The 22,653-nt window shown below is 48.1% G+C and overlaps 7 protein-coding genes across 7 annotated transcripts; 2 read left to right on the top strand and 5 right to left on the bottom strand.

Moving 5' to 3' along the window:
* Positions 1-872: 872 nt before the first annotated feature.
* On the bottom strand, positions 873-5,055 carry N7516_008029 (class I myosin myoA; the record flags this gene model as incomplete). Its single annotated transcript, XM_057220749.1, has 6 exons — positions 4,923-5,055; positions 4,621-4,857; positions 4,501-4,546; positions 1,551-4,438; positions 1,341-1,515; positions 873-1,291 (listed from the first exon to the last, which is right to left on the bottom strand). Exons 1-6 carry the CDS (start codon positions 4,923-4,925, stop codon positions 873-875), a joined length of 3,768 nt encoding a protein of 1,255 aa, XP_057071021.1. The 5' UTR covers positions 4,926-5,055.
* Positions 5,056-6,133: 1,078 nt separating this feature from the next.
* On the bottom strand, positions 6,134-7,135 carry N7516_008028 (uncharacterized protein; the record flags this gene model as incomplete). The annotated part of the gene is made up of 4 exons (XM_057220748.1): positions 6,134-6,244; positions 6,309-6,706; positions 6,760-6,792; positions 6,853-7,135. 4 exons carry the CDS (start codon positions 7,133-7,135, stop codon positions 6,134-6,136), a joined length of 825 nt encoding a protein of 274 aa, XP_057071020.1.
* A 326-nt stretch (positions 7,136-7,461) lies between these two features.
* N7516_008027 (OPA3 family protein) lies at positions 7,462-8,358 on the bottom strand (the record flags this gene model as incomplete). The annotated part of the gene is made up of 2 exons (XM_057220747.1): positions 7,462-8,244; positions 8,299-8,358. The coding sequence occupies 2 exons, from the start codon at positions 8,356-8,358 to the stop codon at positions 7,462-7,464; spliced, it is 843 nt and encodes a 280-aa protein (XP_057071019.1).
* A 952-nt stretch (positions 8,359-9,310) lies between these two features.
* Positions 9,311-11,155, top strand: N7516_008026 (Amino acid/polyamine transporter I; the record flags this gene model as incomplete). Its single annotated transcript, XM_057220746.1, has 4 exons — positions 9,311-9,535; positions 9,585-10,758; positions 10,814-10,925; positions 10,978-11,155. The coding sequence occupies 4 exons, from the start codon at positions 9,311-9,313 to the stop codon at positions 11,153-11,155; spliced, it is 1,689 nt and encodes a 562-aa protein (XP_057071018.1).
* Positions 11,156-12,480: 1,325 nt separating this feature from the next.
* On the top strand, positions 12,481-16,034 carry N7516_008025 (CDC5/polo family serine/threonine-protein kinase; the record flags this gene model as incomplete). The annotated part of the gene is made up of 3 exons (XM_057220745.1): positions 12,481-12,792; positions 12,852-13,294; positions 13,349-16,034. 3 exons carry the CDS (start codon positions 12,481-12,483, stop codon positions 16,032-16,034), a joined length of 3,441 nt encoding a protein of 1,146 aa, XP_057071017.1.
* A 626-nt stretch (positions 16,035-16,660) lies between these two features.
* Positions 16,661-18,551, bottom strand: N7516_008024 (uncharacterized protein; the record flags this gene model as incomplete). Its single annotated transcript, XM_057220744.1, has 4 exons — positions 16,661-17,797; positions 17,848-18,158; positions 18,216-18,291; positions 18,342-18,551. The coding sequence occupies 4 exons, from the start codon at positions 18,549-18,551 to the stop codon at positions 16,661-16,663; spliced, it is 1,734 nt and encodes a 577-aa protein (XP_057071016.1).
* A 970-nt stretch (positions 18,552-19,521) lies between these two features.
* Positions 19,522-20,728, bottom strand: N7516_008023 (uncharacterized protein; the record flags this gene model as incomplete). The annotated part of the gene is made up of 4 exons (XM_057220743.1): positions 19,522-20,018; positions 20,075-20,389; positions 20,457-20,662; positions 20,712-20,728. 4 exons carry the CDS (start codon positions 20,726-20,728, stop codon positions 19,522-19,524), a joined length of 1,035 nt encoding a protein of 344 aa, XP_057071015.1.
* Positions 20,729-22,653: the final 1,925 nt, after the last annotated feature.

Genomic DNA, 22,653 nt, shown 5'->3' with positions numbered 1-22,653 from the left:
ACAGCAAACTGGTAGCGGCATTTGCAGGTGTGCAAACTCCGCCATGAACAGTCCGATATAGTCAATACTAGACCTCTCAATAGCCCACAAAGCCCAAAGCCCAGCCCAGCCCAGCCTTTTAGGGTAATTTTGTATGGAAATTTGTATGAAATCTGTTATCATGGTACTAAAATCAGTATACATAATTACTAAATTCCTACTTCTTACTATAATAATATGATGAAACTAACTATATAGGTTAATACATGCATAAAATATAGCTCTTAATCAGGACCTTTATATGTGTCAGGACTAAATTTGTGTATAGAAATGGGCGCCCATTAATGGGCTATTGAGAGTCCCCGTAGCTGCTTCTTAGTTTATCTTTAGCTTTGTCTTCATTTTGTCTTTCGTAAACGGCTTCCGGTATTCGTTTCTATATCTAATACGGCCTCTACAACCGCGTTGTCCACGTCAGAAGACGGGCGAGTTATCTTCGCCGTACCATTCGAAGTCGTCTCTATGATCGAGTTCGATTCGGTCATCAGCTTCTTATAGTATTTACCAAAGTTATTAATCGTAATCTCAGTTAGGAGTTAGCGTTTTAGAGTATCAAAAGTGAAATTCACACTCGGGAGCTCGTTACGTAGTATGTTAATGAATAGAATCCAGAATAACAACTTCCCGTATACTTTTGATTCACGCGAAACGGTATATATTGAACTTGGCTGTACTGTAGCATGTAATGACAATGGGAGGGGGAAAAAAACAATGACTCGCTGACCTGCACATGCACATGCCACGGCCCATCACAAACATAAACACAAAAGGTCAACGCTAAGCGCAGAAATGTCCAACACCGCGACCGACCATAAACAATGCACTTCTCAACTCTACCACTCATCGTCGTCGTCGTGTTTGCCCTGCATCGCGCTTTGTCGTGCCCGCAGTGCTTCGGCCAGACCACCTGCCAGGCTGGCATTCGATGCACTGTTGGGCGTGCCGCGGCCGCTGGCGCCTGATGAGTCGCCGGATTGCATGCTCACGGCGCTATCCCGGGGAGCAGGTGGGGGCGCGGGTTTGCGACCGGCCATGTTGGGTCGCTTGGCTGGGGGAGCGGGTGGGGCGGGCTTGGTTTTGGCAGCTGCAGCTGCTCCGGCACCGTTTGGAATAGGGCTGGGGGTTGCGCGGGGTGCCATGGGAGGTGGGGGTGGAATGGGTTTTGGCGCAGGAGCGACGGCTACTTCTTCGAGGTAGGATTCGGGTGTCCATCCTTGCACCGATGTTGTTGTGTTCTTACACAGCCACCATCCTAGAACAAGTTAGTTATGATCAAACCGGAGTATCCTATGGGTACGTACCATTTCCTTCCTTGGATACAATCTCGACAATTTCGCCCTTGGTAATGGAAAGCTCATTGGCCCGGTCGCTGTTGTAGTCATACTTGACCTTTGCGGCCGGCTTTCTCGAGGCTGGAGGTGGTGCCGCAGGGGAGGTGGCGGAGGAGCTCTCACGGAGCCAGAAGATCTCACGGAACTATAAGATTCGTTGCGAGAGTGTGCAGCGGCGACAGCAGCCACAGGCTGAGGCACGATACGAGGTTGAGGCACGACGCGCGGCTGGGCAGCAGGCTGCGGTACCGCGGCAGGCTGTGGGGTAGACCGGGGCAGAGGCTGAGCGGCAGGGACAGGTCGGCGAGCAGCCTGAGACAATTTCGAAGGGCCGCCACCGGGGCCACCAGGACGAAGTAGCTTGCCCTTTGTAACCGGGCGAGCAGCAACTGCCTTCGCCCGTGGAGTGGGTTTTGAGACAGAGCTAGGAGGCTCACCAGCACTAGTATGGATTGTGCTGCTTTTGTAGCTGTCGACGTTTCCAGCAGCTGGATCTTTGACTGCCTTGACGGTCGCCAGCTTGCCAGGCTTCTTATGGTATTCAATGTTTTCTCCAATCTTCAAAGTGAGAGATCCGCGTAGGACAGTGGTGAGATGAGTGAAGAACTCGGTTTTGAAGATACAGTTGATTAGCGGGTCAGGTTCTTGGGCCCCAATAACCAGCGAGAACCAGTCGTCCTTAAGATTCGAGGTGCTGACACTCTTGATGGCTCCAACCGGAATGGTCCGTTCCGCTGAAATGACAAGCTGGTTGTTTTCGATACTTTGTGCAACAATATAGACATGCCGACTCGTCAGGACAAGGATCCGGGGAACAGGTTTGCTAGAACGACCGAACTTAGACACCAAAAGCTCGGCACGGCAAGAGAAAATAACATCATCTGAACCGCTAATGCCTGCACCGTTGCGGATCATTTCACCAGGACCACCGGTATTCCCGACACCGAGATAATCGCCCAGGAAGCGACGAGAACCGAGAAGACTCATTCTCCGGCGTTCCTTCCGGCCCTGGAGCACCTGGTGTCCTTGATCACGAACCTTGATGATTTCGAGTCCACCAGTCATCCGGCGCCAGAAGCGCTGGATACGGATCGCACATTCGATGCGGTAACGGAGGTAGTTTCTCCAGGCGCGTTGAATGCGGATGGCCATGTTGTGCCAGTATTTGTCTCGCATGGCTTCCAGTGCGAACAGTGTCTCGGGAGTCTTGACGAAAACCTTTGTGATACCCATCTGGTACTCCTCAGCGGGGATCCGGGTATCCTTCAAGATCTGCTTCGCGCCGGATTCCACATCACCCGTCCATGTGTAGTCACCGGCATAAGAAGTCTTCGGGGACAAGAGGTAGAATCGCTCGGTGAACTTGTCGAAGGTCTGACGGTAAGCAAAGCCAGCACGTCGAATGCGGACGTTCTCCTGGAGACCTAGGTATTTGATCTGGTGCAGGACATTGCCGTGGGTGTACTCCTTGGGGGCCTTGTTGTCGTTTGGTTTAATGGTACGAATATAAGATGGCTGCGCCTTCATGAGTGTGGCAACAAGGTCATTCGCGGATGCCTTGATCTTGTCACCGGCGGTGGGAGGGCGACGCTTGTCATCCTGGTTGACCTGGTTGGGGAATAGCGAGTGGACGAATTCGTTGCTGCTTGATTGGGCAAGGTTCAACAAGTCCTTCAACAGCTGATCCTTGTTTTTATCCGTCATTCCCTCCACAGCGTAGCTGACATCACCAGCGTAGTGCTTGATGATGAACTGACCCTGGCGACCTTCGAAGTTGGGATTCTGGGACAGGAAATTGAGCCTACCAACGAAAGTCTGATCGGCCGCTCCAGAATCAGCGTGAGCAGTTGCACATGCATCGTTCAAAGCGGCGAAAACACCAGGGGGGCGCTTGTCCTCGATCAACGAGCACACCACCTTGTTGTCAAAGTATTCAATAGGAGTCCACTTGATCTGTTCGCGGGCATATTCATCTTGTTCTGCCTTGAGAGTCAATTGAATGAAAATCTGCTGCAGCTTTTCGTTGACATAGTTAATACACAGCTGCTCGAAAGAGTTCTTCTCGAAAATTTCGAATCCGTAAATATCCAAGATACCAATCGAATTGGTGATAGAACCGCGAGCTGTTAGTGACTGGTTGACGCGCTCCACAATCCAATCGAACAGATTGAAGTAAATTCCCTTGGCCAAAGCGTCCCGAACGGCTGAAGCTTGGACCCTGTTCAGCGGCACTTCATATACAGAGCCCCTGCGCCCTCCTCGGGCAGTCTCCATCAGACGAATGGTCAAAGCTTTGTTCACTTGGGCGGAATCCACCTCCAGCAGGTAGGCGACGAAATCAACAACTGACTGGTCGCTAATAGTAGCATTACCAGAGTCGTCTTCGCTGAACTGAACATTTCCAATCCATAGAATAGTTGCTAACATGCGGAACACATTGTCCTGCTCCGCATCGCTCATTCCAATCACCCTCATCGCGTCCAGCGTATCCTTGAACTCGGCAACATCGTCAATTCCTGGCACATCGAAGCACTTGGAACGGCTCGTATAGAGGTAAGACTGGGGTTGCTGAAGACCGAAACTGTCGCGGTACTTCTGTGGGGCACCCTTTGTGAGTTGGTAAAAGATGTGGAAATTTCGCTCATTCGTAATTTGTCCCACAACTCGCGACTTCTCTAGCAGATAATTCGTAATGTTGGCTCCCACCGGCTCACCGTTGGCATTGAACTCCAATTCTAGGTACTTTCCGAATCGGGACGAGTTGTTGTTGCGCAGCGTTTTCGCATTACCGAATGACTCCAGCAATGGGTTCGTGGCCAATACCATGTCTTTGGTCTGCTGAATAGATGAATCACCACCACCGGATACACTGGCAATGTATTGCATAATCCGCTTCGCGGCCTCGGTCTTTCCCGCACCAGACTCTCCGGAAATGATGACACACTGGTTGTCCTTGTAGGATTTCATATTGTAGTATGCGGATTCGGCGACTCCGAATACATGGGGAGGAACTTCGAGGCGGTTCTTGCCGCGATACGAATCGAGGACATTATCTGTGTAGATACCCACTGCAATGATCGCAAGTCTATTAGCAAACAGGAAACCAAATCCTCTTCGCGGAGCAACTCACAGTCTCGGAAAGGGTTGACTGAGACCAATACATGGCCAATATAAGTCTAATATTCTTCCGTTAGCCTGTACTCCTGTTCGCGCGCAACCCCGCAGTCCCGCGTGCGAGAGAATCCCTTACATAAATCTCGTCGTGCTCGAACCGGAGCTTCAGATTGTCGTTGATGGCCTCGTTGGAGATCTTGCTGAGCAGAGTAAGATCTGACACACCAATCTCCTTCTTCTTGCTGCTCTCGAAGGCGGCCTTCCTGACCTTCGGCTTTCCCCCCGCTTGCCGGCCATCGCCAACATCTGCGACTGCTTTGGAGCGCCCGAATCGGCTCTTCTTTTCGCCACCAACGGGGCGTCGTGACTGACCCTATACCGCAACCACAAGGTCAGTTTGGTTCTTATCTGGTGTTATTGCGCAAGTAGGCCACCTACCATCTTGTGTCAATCTCTCGGGGGATCTCGCGCCCAGGCGACAAATGTGAAATCTGACCTGTCAACCGAATGGGGGAATTCTGGTTACAAGTTGAGAGTCAGGAATTGAGAGTTGAATAGGAAATAGTCTAGAACCTATTCTAAGTAATTGGTAAGAAGAAAGTGACTGGGCGGACTTACGTACAACAAGTCAAACCAAAGCAAACAGCTGCGCCACAACAGGGTCCCTTTTTCTGGTTCCGTTGCTGCCTTAGGGGGCGAATTGGACATCAATTTACCCGGTTACTAAGAAATGATCTATTTGAATATTTGTTCTTATTGCTCAGTTTCATTTTTGTTCCGTGGCAATTCTTTTTTTCTACGAACCTTCTCGGCCAGCCACGCGTCCGGATTTGTGGCTCGTGCAGTTAAGAATAGATGCACCGACGTCATTGGGCATATACCCTTGGGACAAGTATTCTCCTGCCTAACCGCGATTTTCATTGACCTAGGCCTCGTATATGGATTGTACTCTCCATTGGGTACAGAATTTCGCTGTTCATTGTTCAACAATAGAAGAACTGATTCTGAGAGGGCGAACTGACGCTACTTATCTAGGGTTAGTAGCTATATAACTACATAACACTTGAAAGACGAGACATCTATGGCCGCAAACTTCATACTCAATAATCTTATTTCTCATAGATGGGTGATTTTTGGGGGTGTTCTGAATATGTAAACTCATGAGTGGTGCTGAAAAGTGATGTTCACGAACACAAGGGATGTAAATATATATAGTTAGTAGTACGAAAAAACCCCCCAGATCAAGAGTAGTCTTGAACGTAATGATATGATAACGATATAAGGGGCAAAACTTGTAGATGAACAAGGCATACATTTATACCTATGTAGTTTAAAGTAAGACCCACGACATCAGGAGTTAGTCTTTCGCAAGACAATGAAGAAAGAAACTGACTAAATTTTGTGATCCCCTGAAGTAAAAGCTTGGACAGCGGAACAAACATTTAATGGGAAATATAACCCACAAAGCCGATGAAAGGATATGAATATGTGGATGATGGGATGGTAGTTAGACATGTTTGGTTAAGAAAAAGGTCCACCGCTCATCCATAGAGTATTGTGTTGACTATCCCTGGGTGCAAATCCCTGGGATCGAAGAAATTCCCTCTCGAAAAAGCGACCGGTTTTCTGGAATGCATATACCTAGAGCTTCACCTTTTGGGCTGGGCTGAAAACGAAAATTTCGAAGGCGGAAACGATGTAGGCACAGGCGCAGGCGATTTAGGCCATAGTAGTTTATCTCCAGAGGTGTTGACTGGAATCTAATCGCGATAAATAAGCAAATAACCAATGGAAGGCAAGTCTTGGGATTCAACTATAACTCACCGGGTTTGTGCGCGAGACACTCTTCATGTAAGCACCTATGCAATCCAGGAGGTAGGACGCGTCAGACACAACAAGGACAGGGGGAGGTTCTGTGAAGCCCAATGAAAGGCAGTGGTGCAGTGCCCCGAGAGACTGTACTGCCTCGATCTGTTCGTTGCCCGACGATCTCGCATCCAGCAAGTACACGATCACCCCCAATGAGTTCTTGTTGGCTGCAGTAAACTTCTGGATTGTAGTTGCAGTTTGATGTCTCGTGGTTACGTTCAGCCGACTGGGAGTTAACAAAAGCACATTGAGCTTGATGGAGTGTATCTGGTGAAGGACGTCGAAGGTTGACAGGGTGTGGTTCTTGTAGATGAGCTCGAAGCTGAAGTCGGCATCTCGAGCAGCCCATAGAGCTTGAAGGAGGGTTAACATTTGAACCTTTTCCAAGGGAGTCAGGGGAACCCACAACTAAAGTCTGTTTTCGGGGGTCCTGGTGAAGCTAGAGGATATGGTCAGCTCCAAATGTTGAGCAAATAGATAATGGATAAGAGTAGTGTACCTTCTTTCATTGTGCCCAGAGAAGTCAGAGTGGTAGACAGCCTGGCCCATTCATCGCGTTTCCGAAGTTCTGGATTGTATTCACCCCGCAGACCAAGCGTTGGCGGAGGCGTAGTTGTGGCCATTCTGGGTGTGGGCATGAAGCTAGATTGTGAACTGTCACTATCTGTTGTTCGAGGAGCCATCGTAGATATGGGGATAGATGGAACTGATGAATTGAGCGGGCTGGCAACGGAGCGAGGAGAGGGAGGCCTGTTGTCAGAAGGTAGAGATTGAGCACCCATAGCGAAAAGGAAAACAATACAAAGAAGGGATTGAAAAGGGAAGCGTTAGGTGCAAAGGACTGATGAAAGAGAGAAGAATCAAAGAGAAGAGTTGTTGCTTCTATGGACGTGATGTGTGTATGTACATTTCAGGGAAGGAGCGGGGAGAATATCAACAAGTAACTCCGCCTTGCAACTCCTACCCTCGAAAGTAAAACAGCTCCTTGTGGCCTCCCTAGTGGTCTGTGTAATGGGGTATCTTGATGGAATGTAAAAGCAAATGCACGCCTAAACTTATATAATAGGATATCGCTAGGTATGATACGAATATCAATCGAAATCAGCAATCACGAGCTTTTCGATGCGAATGATGGCGTCTGACTAGCCGATACAGCAGACTGGTCTGGAGTTTCGGTTGCCGGTGCAGCATTTCCTGTTGTGGGCTGGGTATTAGGCATAGGCTCGATCGTCGTCTCAGCACTTTGACCAAAAGAAATATACGAGGAAATGCGTGAGAGCCACCCCTGTGGGGCTTCCGGCATATCAGTCTCTGCAGGTTGTTCATAGATCTCCGGAGATAGAATCCTCTGCGTAGACAACTTGGGCAAGTCACCGTGCTTTGCTCTTAGCTGGAGTAGCTCCTTTTCGAGTGCCACCAGAGCTTCACGAGCCGCCTGTTCGGATTGTTCCAGATCCGCCAATCTTCCCTCCACACCTTCCCGCCGTGTGCTTTCCTTATTCCGTGACCGCCACGACTCAAAAAGAATCAGGCCTCCAGCAACAAGGAAGAGGAAGGATTCGGAGATGAAGTTGGCACCGGACTCAATAGCTTTAGACTCGGAAAGGGGACGGATACGATAGTGAATGGGCTTGGCTGCCTCTTCTGCCGCAGCCTTGGCCTTGGCCTCTGCGTCCTCTGCGGCTTTCGTGTCGGCCGCGTTTCGAACGGTGGGGATTGTAGGCTTGTGTTTTCGAGCTTCGGCGGCGGCGGCGGCTTGACGTTGTGATGCAGCAGTATCGCGGATAGAACCTAGCCGGAGACGCATATCGAATCGGTGAAGAGCCTGGGCCATAGAGACACAGATCTTGCGAAAGCGTTCATGTTCGCGGGCCTGGGCTTTGATTTGAGACTGTGTGGGTCAGCCTATAGGTTTGGCAGGTTTGTGCTCGAGATGTAAGCTTACAGCGATGGGCTTAGACAAAGTCCGGATTGCCAAGGAGGAGAGCTTCAGTGTTAATGACATGGCTGGAGAATGGAGAGAGTGAGCATATGAAGCTTGAGTCACTTTCTTACCTCCGCGGTACCGACCCCGGCGCGTGTTGATTACTCAGCACCATCTTCCACCTGGGCACTTGGGCACCCGTGAACCAGCGACCATAGGAGGCTTATTTCCAACGTTCGCTTGGCAATAACAATCCCAGTTGCAAGATTCGCGGGTTTTGACGTAATTACACGTTGAACTGTGGGTTTTATACACATTATAAAATTTCGAACTACAGTTTCCCCTCCCATACTTCAAGGTGAGAGATGAATAAAAGCGTTGAACATCACAGAAACCATGGGGTACACTGGAGATCAACTATATTCCACACGGATTTCGTTGGAAAAAGGTTCAGCATGAAAATGACACTTTATTCCATATATTGTATGGAGTACTAGTGGGATAGTTTATGTCCAGAGACGGAGTACGTCCGGGCATATGATTCACATAGGGCTAGGTATGTAGCCTTGTTCTATTCTTGTTCCTAGTTAACTAGTCAAATGGTGAAACCTACATGTGGAATTTATAACAGTTCGGAGACTTCGCGAGTGTGTGTATGTTGTACGGAGTACGGAGTAAATATTGCACCATTATTCTATTGCATCTCATTCCCTTTTCGATACATATTGCTTTTCCGTTGAAATTGCGACATTCTGCAATCAAAAATAAGCCAATCACCTCATGCATGTTATCTCAATTTAACCCATTACCCTCGAGACCCGCCAACTTCAAGTCTTCGGCTGGATGTCTCTCCTTAATATAATTCCTGTTACGCAGAAGCTCAGGTCTAACCCACCTAGGCGGATAAGCGAAAACTTAGCCTTCCCTTCCTCATTGACCAGTCAAATGGTGTGATTGACTCTATGTTGTACTTGCCCCTCTCTAGCGTGGAAATATTTTCTGTTTGGAAGACTTTGTTTCCTGCAACAACGCCATGGCAGGGGTATTCGAGGACCAAGAGAGTTCTACCAAGACAGGGAGTCGGTACATCGTCCAAGATGTTCACGATGTAGAAGACCAACACTTCACACCTCAGTCGGGTCCATCGAGCGCTGCCATCGTCGACGATGGGCAGATCGTTACCCAGTATGAACGCCAAAGTTTGATACGGGGCCTCGGGCAACGCCATATTCAGATGATTGCCATTGCGGGCGCGATTGTATGCAAACAATTATGAAGACGGCAACTTTATAACTGACATAAAATAGGGTACGGGTCTCTTTCTCGGTCTAGGTGGCTCGATTGCCACCGGTGGTCCTCTAGGTTCCCTGCTAGGCTACCTGTTTGTCGGCCTGGTAGTCTGCTGCATTCAATTTGCATTAGGAGAAGTCTCAGCCCTGTTACCAGTCACTGGTTCCTTTGTGCGACACGCAGAGATCTTGGTTGATCCCGCGCTGGCATTTGCGGTCGGCTGGAATGTCGTTTATGGATGCTTTATCAGCGTTCCGAGTGAAATCTCCGCCAGTGTGGTCCTTATCCAGTACTGGACGGATATCAATGCCGCCGTCTGGGTGACTATCCTCATAGTGGTGTCTGTAGTTGTCGCCGTCTCGTTGATCAGCGTCTATGGCGAGATCGAATTCATATTCGCCATTCTTAAGATCCTGCTTGTGATTTTTGTGGTCATTCTCGGCCTTGTCATTGATCTCGGTGGTGTGCCGGGTGTGCCCCGACGAGGCTTCCACTACTGGAAAGACCCTGGCCCGTTCGTTGAATATATTGCTACTGGGTCCTTGGGGCGATTCCTCGGATTCTGGGCTGTTATGACCAATGCAGTCTACTCGTTCGCAGGTGTAGAATCTTTGGCCACAACCGCTGGTGAAACAAAAAACCCACGACAGAATATCCCTAAGGCCTGTAAAAGGGTATTTGCACGAGTGTCTATCTTTTACGTCGCCACTGTGCTAGTCCTAGGCATGCTGGTCTCTAGCGCCGATGAACGTCTTGGTTTAGACTCTGGTACTGCGGCTACGAGTCCGTTCGTCATTGCCGCCGGCGATGCAGGTATCAAGGCTATTCCTTCTGTTGTGAATGCCGTATGCTTGACCTCTGCGTGGTCGGCATCGAACCAGAGTATTCTCACAGGAACAAGAACGTTATATGGTCTTGCGGTCAAAGGACATGCTCCAAAGATATTCCTGCGTACCACCAAATGGGGAGTGCCATACATGTGTGTGTTGTTGCAGGTTGCCTTCTCCTTCCTGGCTTACATGTGTGTATCCAACAACGCCATGAATGTCTTCTGGTGGTTCGTTGATTTGACTGCAGCTGGCACCTTGGTCTCGTGGATCACCATCGCTTTCAACCATATTCGCTTGTTGCAAGCGCTGGATAAACAGGGCATATCACCAACAGAGTTGCCGTGGCATAATCGCATCACCAGTATGTATAACAAGCCCGATTTAACATACCTTATGCCAACACTGACATCATCAAGGATACACAAGCTGGTTCGCGTTGGTCTCTTGTGTCATCATTCTCCTTACTGGAGGATTCGTAGTCTTCACCGCAGGGAATTGGGACCCTGCCTCATTTGTCTCATCGTATCTGTGAGTCTTGTTGTTTGCAGTATTGAATTTAATCAACTAACCTTGACACTAGGGATATTCCACTCGTCCTATTTGCCTACGCGGGTTATAAGTTGATCCACCGGACAGAGATTATTCCTCTGAATCTGGTGCCGGTTCAACAAGCGATAGAAGAAGCCAACAATGACCCAGAGAATGTGCCGATCAAGAAAGACAGCATATGGGCAAAGATGAATATTCTTTGGGGCTGACATGCTCCTACCCATAGTTAGGAGACTGCTTGTTTTTGTTCAAGAGGTTTTGTTTGTGGCTAGAGGCAAGATAATGAAATATGATAGATTTGCAGCTAGTCTAATATATTTAATTAACATAATGATAACATCCATGGCGTTCTGTTTTGCTCCCACAGTTCCACGCAGTGTCAGGCCTAAGGGAGGTAGCTCGTAAAGTAAGATCTGTATATCAAATAATAATCGTTCCTTAATGTTTGCATTTCTAATTGTACAATATAAAAGGTAGACTAATACAGTGTACCATTCCATGGCTGTCTTCCCTACGTCGACCCTTTGGGGCATACACAGGATAATTTCCTCCATACAACCACAATAGCCCGATGAAAGGGTTTCTAGTCAAACTAGGATATGATATTCCATGCTGTTCTAGTTGTTGTAGGGTTTAAGTTGGATGAGTATGGTGTCAAGATGTGGAAGTAATGCTCGAAGTATGAGGCAGACGACAAGGGCTACTGTTGGATCCACTCTCAAATAGCATACCCACGCAACTCATTGAATAGGAGTGCCTAACTACATACCTAGGTAGATATCTCAAGTGTAAGTAATCATGAGAGCATTACAGATATGTAGTAGTTACTAAACATTCATACTCTCGTATCAATTTTTAATGTACTATGTTTGATTGTGAACTATCCAAATAATTTTTTATGGTTTGGCGTCAAGTAAACAAACTCGAATAGTTATATATCGCGGCAACACATGCAACCAGATATAAAGCCCTAGCAACGTACCGAGATGAAACCGAACGGTTAATCCTAAACTGTCTGTTTTGATAACTTCAGATAAAGCTACAACATACATATGTAGGTATTTAATTCGAAAAAAAAATTCAAACGTATCCCCCAGATAATGAAAATGCGTCAGGATGATCGATGACCCTCACGTGACCCGCGGGCCAACGGCCAGTGTTTATCGATTACCGTTTTGAGCAAACTGTTATGGTTCGACTCTTTCTATTCTTCATCCTCCCCCAACCCTCGATTGAGGCGCCGTTATTTGCTTTCCCAGCTTTGTACATTTTTGCTTCATTAGCGCTTTGCATTTCGGTAAGTTCCATCTCTCATTTCCTATGTTCCGTTCTCAACTTAGAGGCGCTTCGGCTTCCCGACAGTGGAGCGAATTCTGACTTGATTGTTACAGGGATACAAATATTGCCGGAACTTGATACCCTTCGAACCCTCACATGGTCGATGTTTTTAATGATATCCACGCTCGATACCCCCTCTGTTGCACGCCTCCAACTACAGATAAATCGCCTGCCATAAAAAGACGACCGGCCAATAATGGAGGCCCTCTCCCCACGCACAACGAACCAACTGATCAAACCGAAGCTGGCCATGGATCGTAAAGCGTTCGAGAAAAATGCCGTCCTCCCGAATAACAAGCAAAAGCTTGCAACGTCCAAAAGCTACGCCGATACTCCACCGTCAATAGTCTCAGAGCCGGAAGATGGCGGGGAGCGATACTCAATAGGCGCATTCTTGGGGAAGGGTGGTTTTGCAGTTTGTTACGAGGGTTCATTGGCTCGCAATGGCCGTGTGTACGCCATGAAGGTCGTCAAGTCAGCGATGCCCCAAAAAAAGATGGAAGAGAAGGTATGCCGAGTCTCCGGATATAGACCGACCATTTGACAGTACCTAATTTTTTGTCGCAGTTTCGAACCGAGCTTCAGATCCACTCTAAAATGCGCCATCCTTTTATCGTCCAGTTTTACCGCGCATTCGCATTCGAGTCTAGCACTTACGTGGTCCTGGAGTTATGTCCAAATGGGTCTGTGATGGATATGTTTCGGAAACGACGCTGTTTCAGCTTGCCAGAAGTGCGACGGTATATGATTCAGCTTTGCGCGGCGGTGAAATATCTACACAAACGTTTCGTCGCTCATCGCGACCTGAAGATGGGTAACCTGTTCCTCGATCACAACATGAACATCAAAGTTGGAGATTTTGGACTGGCGGCTATGATTCTGTCCGAAAAGGATGCCAAGCGACGGAATACGCTATGCGGTACACCCAACTATATCGCCCCCGAAGTTTTGGACAAGAGCAAAGGTGGCCATACACAGAAAGTCGACATTTGGTCCGTGGGTGTAATATGGTAAGCACGCCTCGATATTGCTGCGAAGCCTTTGAGCTAATTTTGTCCCTTTAGCTTTGCCATGCTCGCTGGACACTTGCCATTTCAGTCGAAAACGCAAGATGAGGTTTACAAGAAAGTCCAGAACTTGAATTATGTCTGGCCCAAAGAATCAGACTCCAGCAATTACATTCCCGAGGAAGCAAAAGATCTAGTCAGTCGTTGCTTGAACCTAGTGGATGAGGAGCGGCCAGACCCAGACGACATAGTTGAGCACCCATTCTTCAACATGTACGATGGCTGCATCCCTCGTCAACTGGACCCCTCATGCCGATTCAACAAGCCACTATGGCTTAAGGACGCCTCACCTCGAGGTGATTCTGTGGTAAGTGGATATGGCTTGGACTCGGATGAGAAGCTCCGCGCCTATGTGTACCAGGTGGATGACCCCGCCCAAAGATATCATTCCTGCAAAGCTGCCTTCTACTCACTCTGCGGGGTAGGACGCAAGCCTGACGGGACGGCCCGGAAATCTGTTGGGAGAAACTGCTCGAAGTCGGCTTTTTCTGAGTGTGATGTAGAGGATTCTAGGGGTCTACGACCCATAATACCCCTGTCGCCAGATTATGTTTACCGATGGCCCCATGACCTTGAAGGAGACTGGTGTCTCCTGGAGAGTTCCCGAAAGGTAATCCGCAGCGAGGAGTCAATGCTTAACAGCAGCACTATGTCCCAGCGAAGTGTTCCCGTCCGTCCCAACCCTATGGCAGCATCCCGTACCAATGCCGCTCTTGCCGCTGCTCAGCAGCGCCGGATGGAAGGACAAAGTCATGCCGCAACACTACGGCAGCAAGCTCGAGTGCCCCCCGTCTCTCCCCGCAGGGCACCTGGAATCAGCGATCCTGCCGTTCTGTCGTCTCGGCCATATCGAGATATCCCACAAGCCGAGCCGAAACCTCTTTTAGCTGGGGAGGTACCAAGTGGAGGCCTTGCCGAGCGTCCTATCAGGACAAGAAGGGTGGTATCTGCATCTCAAGCAACGACACTGCGTAGCAAGGACAAGGATATTGCCCCACAATTAGCCAAATCCACAAGCATGCCATCCGGCTTGACTGTAGGCAAAACACGCTCTCAGTCTCGCAGATTGGCAGCCGCTGACCAGGAGTTGATGCAGCCTTCCATCTCAACCAGAGAACGGCAACCATCCGCCAGGCCGGAGGAGCGAAACGTGATCACCCGTCAGACATCCCTACGGTCTACATCCAGAGCAGATCTTAACCCTAGTGTCGGACGAGGCGAAAGACGGAGAGATAGCCCCATCGAAGAGTCCGCTCGATCTTCACTGGCACAGTCGAAGTCTGCGGTTGAATCCAATGGACTTGGTCGGTCAGACTCCAATGGTATCGCTCGCTCTAACAGCAAGACGGCTGGTAGCAGGGCACGCTCTAGCTTGGGGCTCAGTCCTTTATTCCACACAGAGGATGCCTCCAAGCTTCTACCTAGAACCTCATTGACCGAGGTTAACACTGACTTGCGTCTCATGCTGACCAACCTGGTCAACCATGCACCAAGTAGGCGCAGAGGGGGAGCGCGAAAACAGCCTCATGCCTACGTCATCAAATGGGTCGACTACACCAACCGTTATGGTATTGGGTATGTTCTGGATGATGGCAGCGTCGGATGTGTTTTCAAGGGAGAAAATGGGCAACCGGCGACAAGTGTCGTGGTTCGAGATGGCGAGAGACACATCCGCCGAAAAGCGCGTAGCGTCGCGGATGGCAAACAACAACCGATTTACTACTCCGAGGCTGATCAATTAGTTCCACGCACTGGAAACTTGGTTGAGTTTTATGAGAACCGTGACGATGAATTGCTAGGATGCCGCGGCATCCGACGAGCATTAATCCCGCCCTCACTGTTCGATGTTAAAACCTCCAAGGCGATGAGACTTCGCTCCAACACAGGAAGCGAGGTTGAACGAGCCGATGCAGAGAAGATCAAGCGCATGAAACTCGTGGATCAGTTCGGTAAATACATGATCGGAGCGCTTGGTCGACATGGTGACGAAGGCATCATGGACGAAGACCTGCCCGAACACAACAGCGCCCAGTTTGTCAAGTTCTACCAGCGGCTGGGTAATGTTGGTATCTGGGGTTTTGGAGACGGAGCCTTCCAATTCAACTTCCCTGATCACACAAAGCTAGTGATCTCGCCCGGCCGCACCCGTAGCTCATCCCCCTGGATCGACTTCTACCATCTCTCGTCCTCCGCCGCTCGATTCTTCGCCGCGAAAGGCAAAATGCACCCAGCAGGATTTGACACTCGCGCCGTGGCCTCCGACGAGGCTGCCACGTTCCTCAGCATCGCGAACGGAGATTCCATCAATTCTACCGAAGACCGTATCCGGGATATCCTTGATGCGAACTCCTTCATCCAGAAAATCGCCTTCATCAAAGATACCCTCAGAGTTTGGATTAAGTTCGGGCGACTTGGAGGTCGTCCACCGCCGATCGACTCTGCTTCTGCTGATGAATCTCTGCCCGACGAAGCGTTTTGGCAGGGAACGCAGGAGCGCTCGCAGCCCAATAGCCCTGGAACGAAGTTTGTCTGGGTGACTGTCGGAGCACCGGATGGCGATGGTCACTATCGGTCTATGATGCTTAAAGATAGTGACCGGGAGCGAAAGCACGTTCCAGCTGGGATGGAATATGACAAAGAAATGGATCTACTCAAAGACCGGCTACGTGCACTTGGTCGTTGATTGAATCTGCCTTTTCTCCTTCTGCTATTTATCATGTCCACTTTACGACGTCACGACTTTTTTCTTGTTTCTGGTGTTATACTTCATGTTTATTGTCGTGATACGAGATCACGAATGTTACAAGTCCACATCCCAAGCTGTCAATAATCTTTGCTGAACACCGTTTTTGTTTCTTTCGGCTACTTGCAGCAATGTACATGCCACACTCTCTCTCGTGTCACTGCCCTATGTGGTGGCCCTCGACCTTGCCACCCCGTACGCTTAACCCCCTTCCTATAGTCGGCATTATGCGTATTGTACTGATCGAAATCCTCTGATGTTCCATCCATCCCTACGGTCCAGTAAAATTGCTGCAGTGGTGCGGAGTGGTAATATCTGTAATATCCCTAAAAAGAGTTCTGTGGCCAAACAACAGTGCACAATTGCATCGTTGGTTTCACGAACTCTCATAAAACCATAAATTACATATAGGTACACTCTCACCTATGCCCCTCTAAGACTTTGATTGAAGTTGGACTGTGATTAAGAGAACCTAAATGGAGACCGCAGTTATCAACATCAGTGAATGTAATTATTTTGTACATTATAGACCTTCCTCCATGAATCCTGTCGGGGGAGAACATCCACTACCACGCCCAAGGTCGAGGCTCCGTGACAACTCTCCGGTGTGTCCGCATCTCCAAATCCTTCAAACTGTTAATAGACTCATCATCATCATCAAGAAGACCTTGGTTCGTCTCCAATGCACGGTCAAGATCATAATGTTCAGTCAAGAGGCTGACCAACATTGCCACAGCAGACACCCCACAGCAAACTATCCACACTGTGCGCAAACTGTCCGTATACGCTTCCTTCAGATTTGCCTTGTCAGTGCCATCCGCCATCGCCTTGATGACTTGGACCAAGCCCGCGGCATCCTTGCTGTACGCCTCAGCCATAGGAGCCAAAGCAGTATACCGAGAGATATTGGTAAACATGCGGTTCTGGAAGACAACGCCACCGACAGCAACGCCAATCGCTTGACCAAGAGCACGGAAGAAACTAAACATGGCAACTGCAATAGCGAGATTCTCTGGGTCCGCCGAAGCCTGCACTGCATACCCAAGAGATGGGAAGAGAATACCCAATCCAAGGCCGGGCACAATGTTGAGAAAGATCCAACCGACCATGCTGGTATCCACCTTGATCAGACACATCAAACCCAGTCCGACAGTTGAAAAGGCCCATCCAAGCCAGATAGCCCATCGGTAACTGCCAGTTACCGTGATCAGGACACCAGCCACCATTCCACTCGGAGCCACTGTGAATGTCTCGGGGAATAAAGCAACGCCCGAGATAATAGGGCTATACTCCTTCACTGCCTCATAATACAAAGGGAGGTAATAGAGGGCACACCATAGGATCAAGCCCTGCAAAACACTCCCAATGAACGAGGCTACTGCTGTTCGGTTCTGGAATATCACTGGCGGAACAATCGGATCGGTGGCGAAGTAAGTCTCGTAGAATCCAAAAATGATCAGCCCGACTCCTCCTATGCAAAGAGGTACAAGGGTGTGCCACGAGCTCCAGTCGTATGAAATGCCGCCCCAGCTGAGGGGAATCAAGAAGGACGACATGCTTCCAACGAATAGGACGGTGCCGAAATAATCGATCTGACGGAGCTTCTCGACTAATGAACTGGGGGCAAGCTTAAGGTTCAAGAATAGGATCACGAGAATTCCGCCAACTCCGATAAAGGGGAAGTTGATATGGAAGATCCATCTCTTCTCATAGTTAGCATGGGTAATTGCGGGTTCACCTTGGACCAACTTACCCAAGACACATTTTCGGAGAATCCACCACCAAGAATAGGACCCGTCACGGACCCAACACTCCACATTGCACTGAGGATACCGAAGTATTGACCACGCCATCGTAGAGGGACAAGATCTGTTATGATGACCTCACTTAGGGATATAATGCCACCTCCACCAACACCTTGGATTGATCGGCCGATCAGCATGTAAGTAAAGTTATTGGCGATTGCTGCAATTATAGCGCCGACACAGAAGAACATGAGCGAGATCATGATCATAGGTCGGCGGCCGAAAATATTCGACAAGGAGGCGAAGCTTGGTTGGAATACTATACCAGTGTTAAATTGGTTGATCGTTACCGTTGCAAAAACATAACACCACTTACCTGTTGAGCATAGCAGGAACGAAGTTCCACTCCAGAATGCTTCGATGGCCGTTCCATTGAGTTCTTTGGCAATTTCCTGGGACAGATAAGTATTGGGACCTCAAATACCTTTGTTCAAACACTCACAGGTAAAGCGACAGATAGCGAAGTGCCATCCAAAGCGGCCATTAACGTGAGAACAGATAAAGTAAAGAAGACTAGGATTCCCCTTCGACCCAGAGCAAATTTCTCCTCGTCGACCTTTCTTCTCCGTTTCACCACTGTTGATGCTCTGCTCATGGTATCGTCATATTCGGTCCTTCCGGGTCTATAAAATGGGAAATCTGCGTCCGCCATGGCGAAGATCAACGATAGCGATTGACGATCTAGCAGTGAGAATATGAGTGAAAAGTCGATAATTGAGCTCACTGGTTGTAGAGCCTCTATTAGAGAATAAAAGCGGAAATTGAAATGGGCATCCGCATTGTAGATAGATAAATAACTAGTTATCTAGTATAACACATATCCTTCCACGCTCTCCACGCGGAGTTGACAACATGCCATGTAAGTTTAGAACAGGACGAAATATTGCACCTTCGCGATTCAAAAAACCCGACTCCGCTGGATATAACCTGAAATCTTATGTTATACAAGGTGAGATTAATCTAAAGGGTCTCCGATATAGCCTTAGTTCCGGTTCAAATACGACTGCAGCAGCCAGTTGGGTTGCTAAGAGTCGGCACAATTCCTCGCCGTCTCACCAGTCGGGGCCGGGTAGTTGCATGGATTTCATGAATTTCGTGATGATTTATTATTTATTCATATTTTGGTATTAGGCAGCTCTCTAGTCGGGATTTTGATGGCCTAGGCTGATTTCCGTGGCATCTTAATTGCGCCTATCTATCAGTACATCGGTTGACGCCATTTGAGACTGCAATACGTTGCTACGCCTTGTGATATCATGACCCTGAAGTTTGAATATGACAAGTCTCGAGGGATTGGGCCGGCGGCTCCCAAAATAACCCACCTTTACACTCGTACCACGCGAATAGGCCATAATGCTTGGTTGTCGCAAGTGTTGAAACATGTCTCTTTTCTGAAGATGTGGCATTCAGGCGAGCTTGAAATATCCCTAGTCAACATTTAAATAGCTGGACCTCGCATCGAATTCCCATTCTCAAATGATCGGGAGTATAAGACCCAGCAATGGCTCTCGGGGTCACCCCGCATTTCCTCAAGTCAAACCCACCAATACTAGTCAATGCATTCATTCTCTTGAAACCACAACAAGTCATTTCAAAAACCTACTCAGCTCTCATCTCATATCTTAGGAGGCATTTTGTAGTCGCTGCCACTCGACGCGAACAATCCCCGGTAGTTCATCCAATAGACTGGGCCGTGAAGGATTCCATGCCAGGATCTCGCGTGCCCGCTGTGCGCGACCACGAGAGTTCATCCCCCAACTGAGAGATTCATATCCTGCATGTTTCTTGGCGCTCTCGGGGTCGAGTGGCTCGGTTTTCGCCTCGGGAAGGTACCCCAGTTTCGCGGCTGCCTCTACTGTAGCTTGAGCTAGCTCACCCCAGCAGTGTTCGCCGTTCTCGGCAAAGTAGTAAGCCCTAGGACCCCAGAGCCCGTCATCAGTTCGGCCTGCAATGGCCGCGTCGATGAGCAGAGCATAGACATCAGTCAGGTCGTGGATGTGGACGTGATTTGAAATTGACTGGCCGGCGCCGATTATCGGTCCCTTCTGGCGACATAGTGTCATGTTCGCTAAAACGTATACCTGGCGCGAATGTTGGTTAATTGGACCACGTCCTTTGCCTGCTAAAAGTTTAGTAGATTTTTTTTATCTTGTGTACATATTGGTAAATGCGTACCGTAGATAGTAGGCGGACAAACGAGTGCCGTCTTGAGCACATCGGCGTGCTGGGTTCCAGCTTCGAGGACGAGCTGGTCAACATTCCGGTGAAATGCGTGGTCTGGCAGATTGAGTAATTCATCCACTCCATCCCAGTCATTGTACACATGCTCGCTTTTATTTCCGTATTCGTTCTTGTCGCTGTCCTCCCATGTCAGGATGCCGGTTCCCCCGGTATGTAGCAAGTAGCCTGGAGTTTCCTTGGTATGACCGGCTACCAGACCGGCAATTATGGCTTTTGCGGCTCCCACGTGGTCTGACGAATCTGCAGTGTCTTTTTTGTAGGGGTAAGTAGTGCCCATATAGTATTATGCTCGTCTAGCGTTGAGTTGGATACTTACGCAGCACGATGTCTGCGGCGGCACTTTCTCGCTCCAGCAAGGCTGAGTCGTCCAGGTCTCCGATTACGATGCGGACAAATGGGTATTGGGCTGTCACCTGTTCTGCCCTTTCGGTGGTGCGAACAACAGCGCAATATGAGAACTCCGGGTGGTTGGCAACAAGCGTGGCTAGGCAGTCGCCACCGACGTAACCCGTGACACCGGTGCTGAGGGTTTGTTAGAGCAATATTTTCTAAATCAAGACCCGAGCCTTACATGAATAATTTGGTCATTTTGCGTAGACTCAAAGGGACGAAAGTTTAGAAATGATCCTGTTCGACGTTTTAGATAGTACTAATATTAAAGGTGAGTACATTCCTTATACCTTAACCCCGCACTTTTCCAAGTTCCAAGTTTGGAATACCTGTATTTATAAGCAGGAATTATAGGTAGGTGGCTAAGGGGCGAGAAGGATGAAGATATACAGCATAATTGCGACAAAATATAATGACAGACTTTAGCCGAGTGGTCCTTATATTTAGTCGAGACATTCTTTTCTGTCGTTTTCTCGCTTCATGGCACATATATGTATCTTGCCTAATATAACGGAGTCGGGCGCACCTCCGCTGTTAAGTCGCTTGGCTGCTTTGCTGGGTTTCCCTAATATTGTCCCTGGTGGATTGGTGGCTGAGGTTTCTATTACACCCTACTTTCATTTGCGCTTTGCATATAAACTGGTATTGTTGTAAAATATTAGTATAGGTGCTCTTATATTCGGTATACTATACGAATACGAATGGAATATAACTATTGGCTACTAAAATATACTAAACGGCCTCGCCCCACATAGTATTGTATCTATTTTGGCTCACATTATTGAATCAGGGCCTTGTTAGTCGACCTGAATGCATATAGATTTTGCTTTTGCGTGGCAAATCTGGGAGAATTCTCGTAGATTACCTTCGTAGTCTTATACATGGGGTAGCAAAAGTTTGTCCACACTCCAGTTTTAGCCCTAATATATATATATATCTACTACCATAAATATGCATTTTTCTCCACAAATACAATTGATATTAATTCCTAATCATACATATATGAAGATCAGATCAATACTTAGTGTACCATCCCTTTGCTTTCTTCACCGCCTAGATCCTACGTGGCATAGATAGGAGGATACTGTCGATCTTCTCCTAATCAAGGGCCCGCCATGCTTCAACAATTGCTCCACGGAACGTGTCCCAATCAAGCTAAGATCGACCATGCTGGGCTAGCTGGGGATAAAGCTTATATAGCTTATGTTTGAGTATAAACTATATAGCCTCGATAGGGTTGAGATCCGGAGAATATAGTAGCCAATCTATAAGAAGGATACCTTGTTCCTTAAGGAATTCTTTCGTCAATTATATAGTATAAATCGGCGCGTTATCTTACTAGAAGATTATAGTATATTTGTAGATTAGTAAGAGCCCTTTTTCGAGTATTTTAATATATATCTTAGCCGTAAATCTACGTCCTAGTTACTTTTCTATAATAATAAGATCTAAACGGCCTCTAAGCTATATAGTACCCTAGATTATTTGCGAAATTTACTTTCCTTTAGCTTATAGGTTAATAAACTTAGGTAGAAGCTACTTAGATTTTAACCGGAAGACGTATTAATCGATAGAATTGGACTTTCGTTAGATAGAGTATTCGTTAGAAAAAATGATAGACTTTTAGTTCCGAAATTTCTCCTATTTTCGTACCTAGGCGCGGCGACGCTTTACGTCTAAAGGCTTTAGATAAATCCGCTTCTTTAACTTCTATTTTTAAATCCTATATCTCTTTAACGCGCGTTGAATAGTCTATTTAGAGACGTTATATAGAATCTAATTAATTAACTCCTTCTACGAGATTATAGGAAAGCGACGAATAAGCCGAAAAATGTAACGGATAGCGGTAGTTATAAGCTTCTTTAGGCTACCTTTTCGGGGTAAAGAAATAAGGGTTTTATTATTTTTCTAACGGTTCAATATCCTATAAACCGTGGTTCGATCAATCTCAAAGTCACGTGCGATCTAGGCGGGTTTTTAGCCCTTTTCTACGGCGTAAATGATAGCGGCGCGCGTAGATTCGGATAATTCACCTCCGCGCGGTCGATTTCCACTAATTTGCGTACCGAAAGCTCTCATTTTCGTGGTGTTATGGTGAATGTTATGTTTGGATGAAAAGTGGT

Source organism: Penicillium verrucosum (genome assembly GCF_028828655.1).
Source record: "Penicillium verrucosum strain IBT 35672 chromosome Unknown utg000003l_segment0_segment0, whole genome shotgun sequence".
In the NCBI taxonomy this organism is placed as follows: domain Eukaryota; kingdom Fungi; phylum Ascomycota; class Eurotiomycetes; order Eurotiales; family Aspergillaceae; genus Penicillium; species Penicillium verrucosum.
Note: the sequence above shows the minus strand (reverse complement) of the source record. Positions and strands in the feature narration are given on the sequence as shown.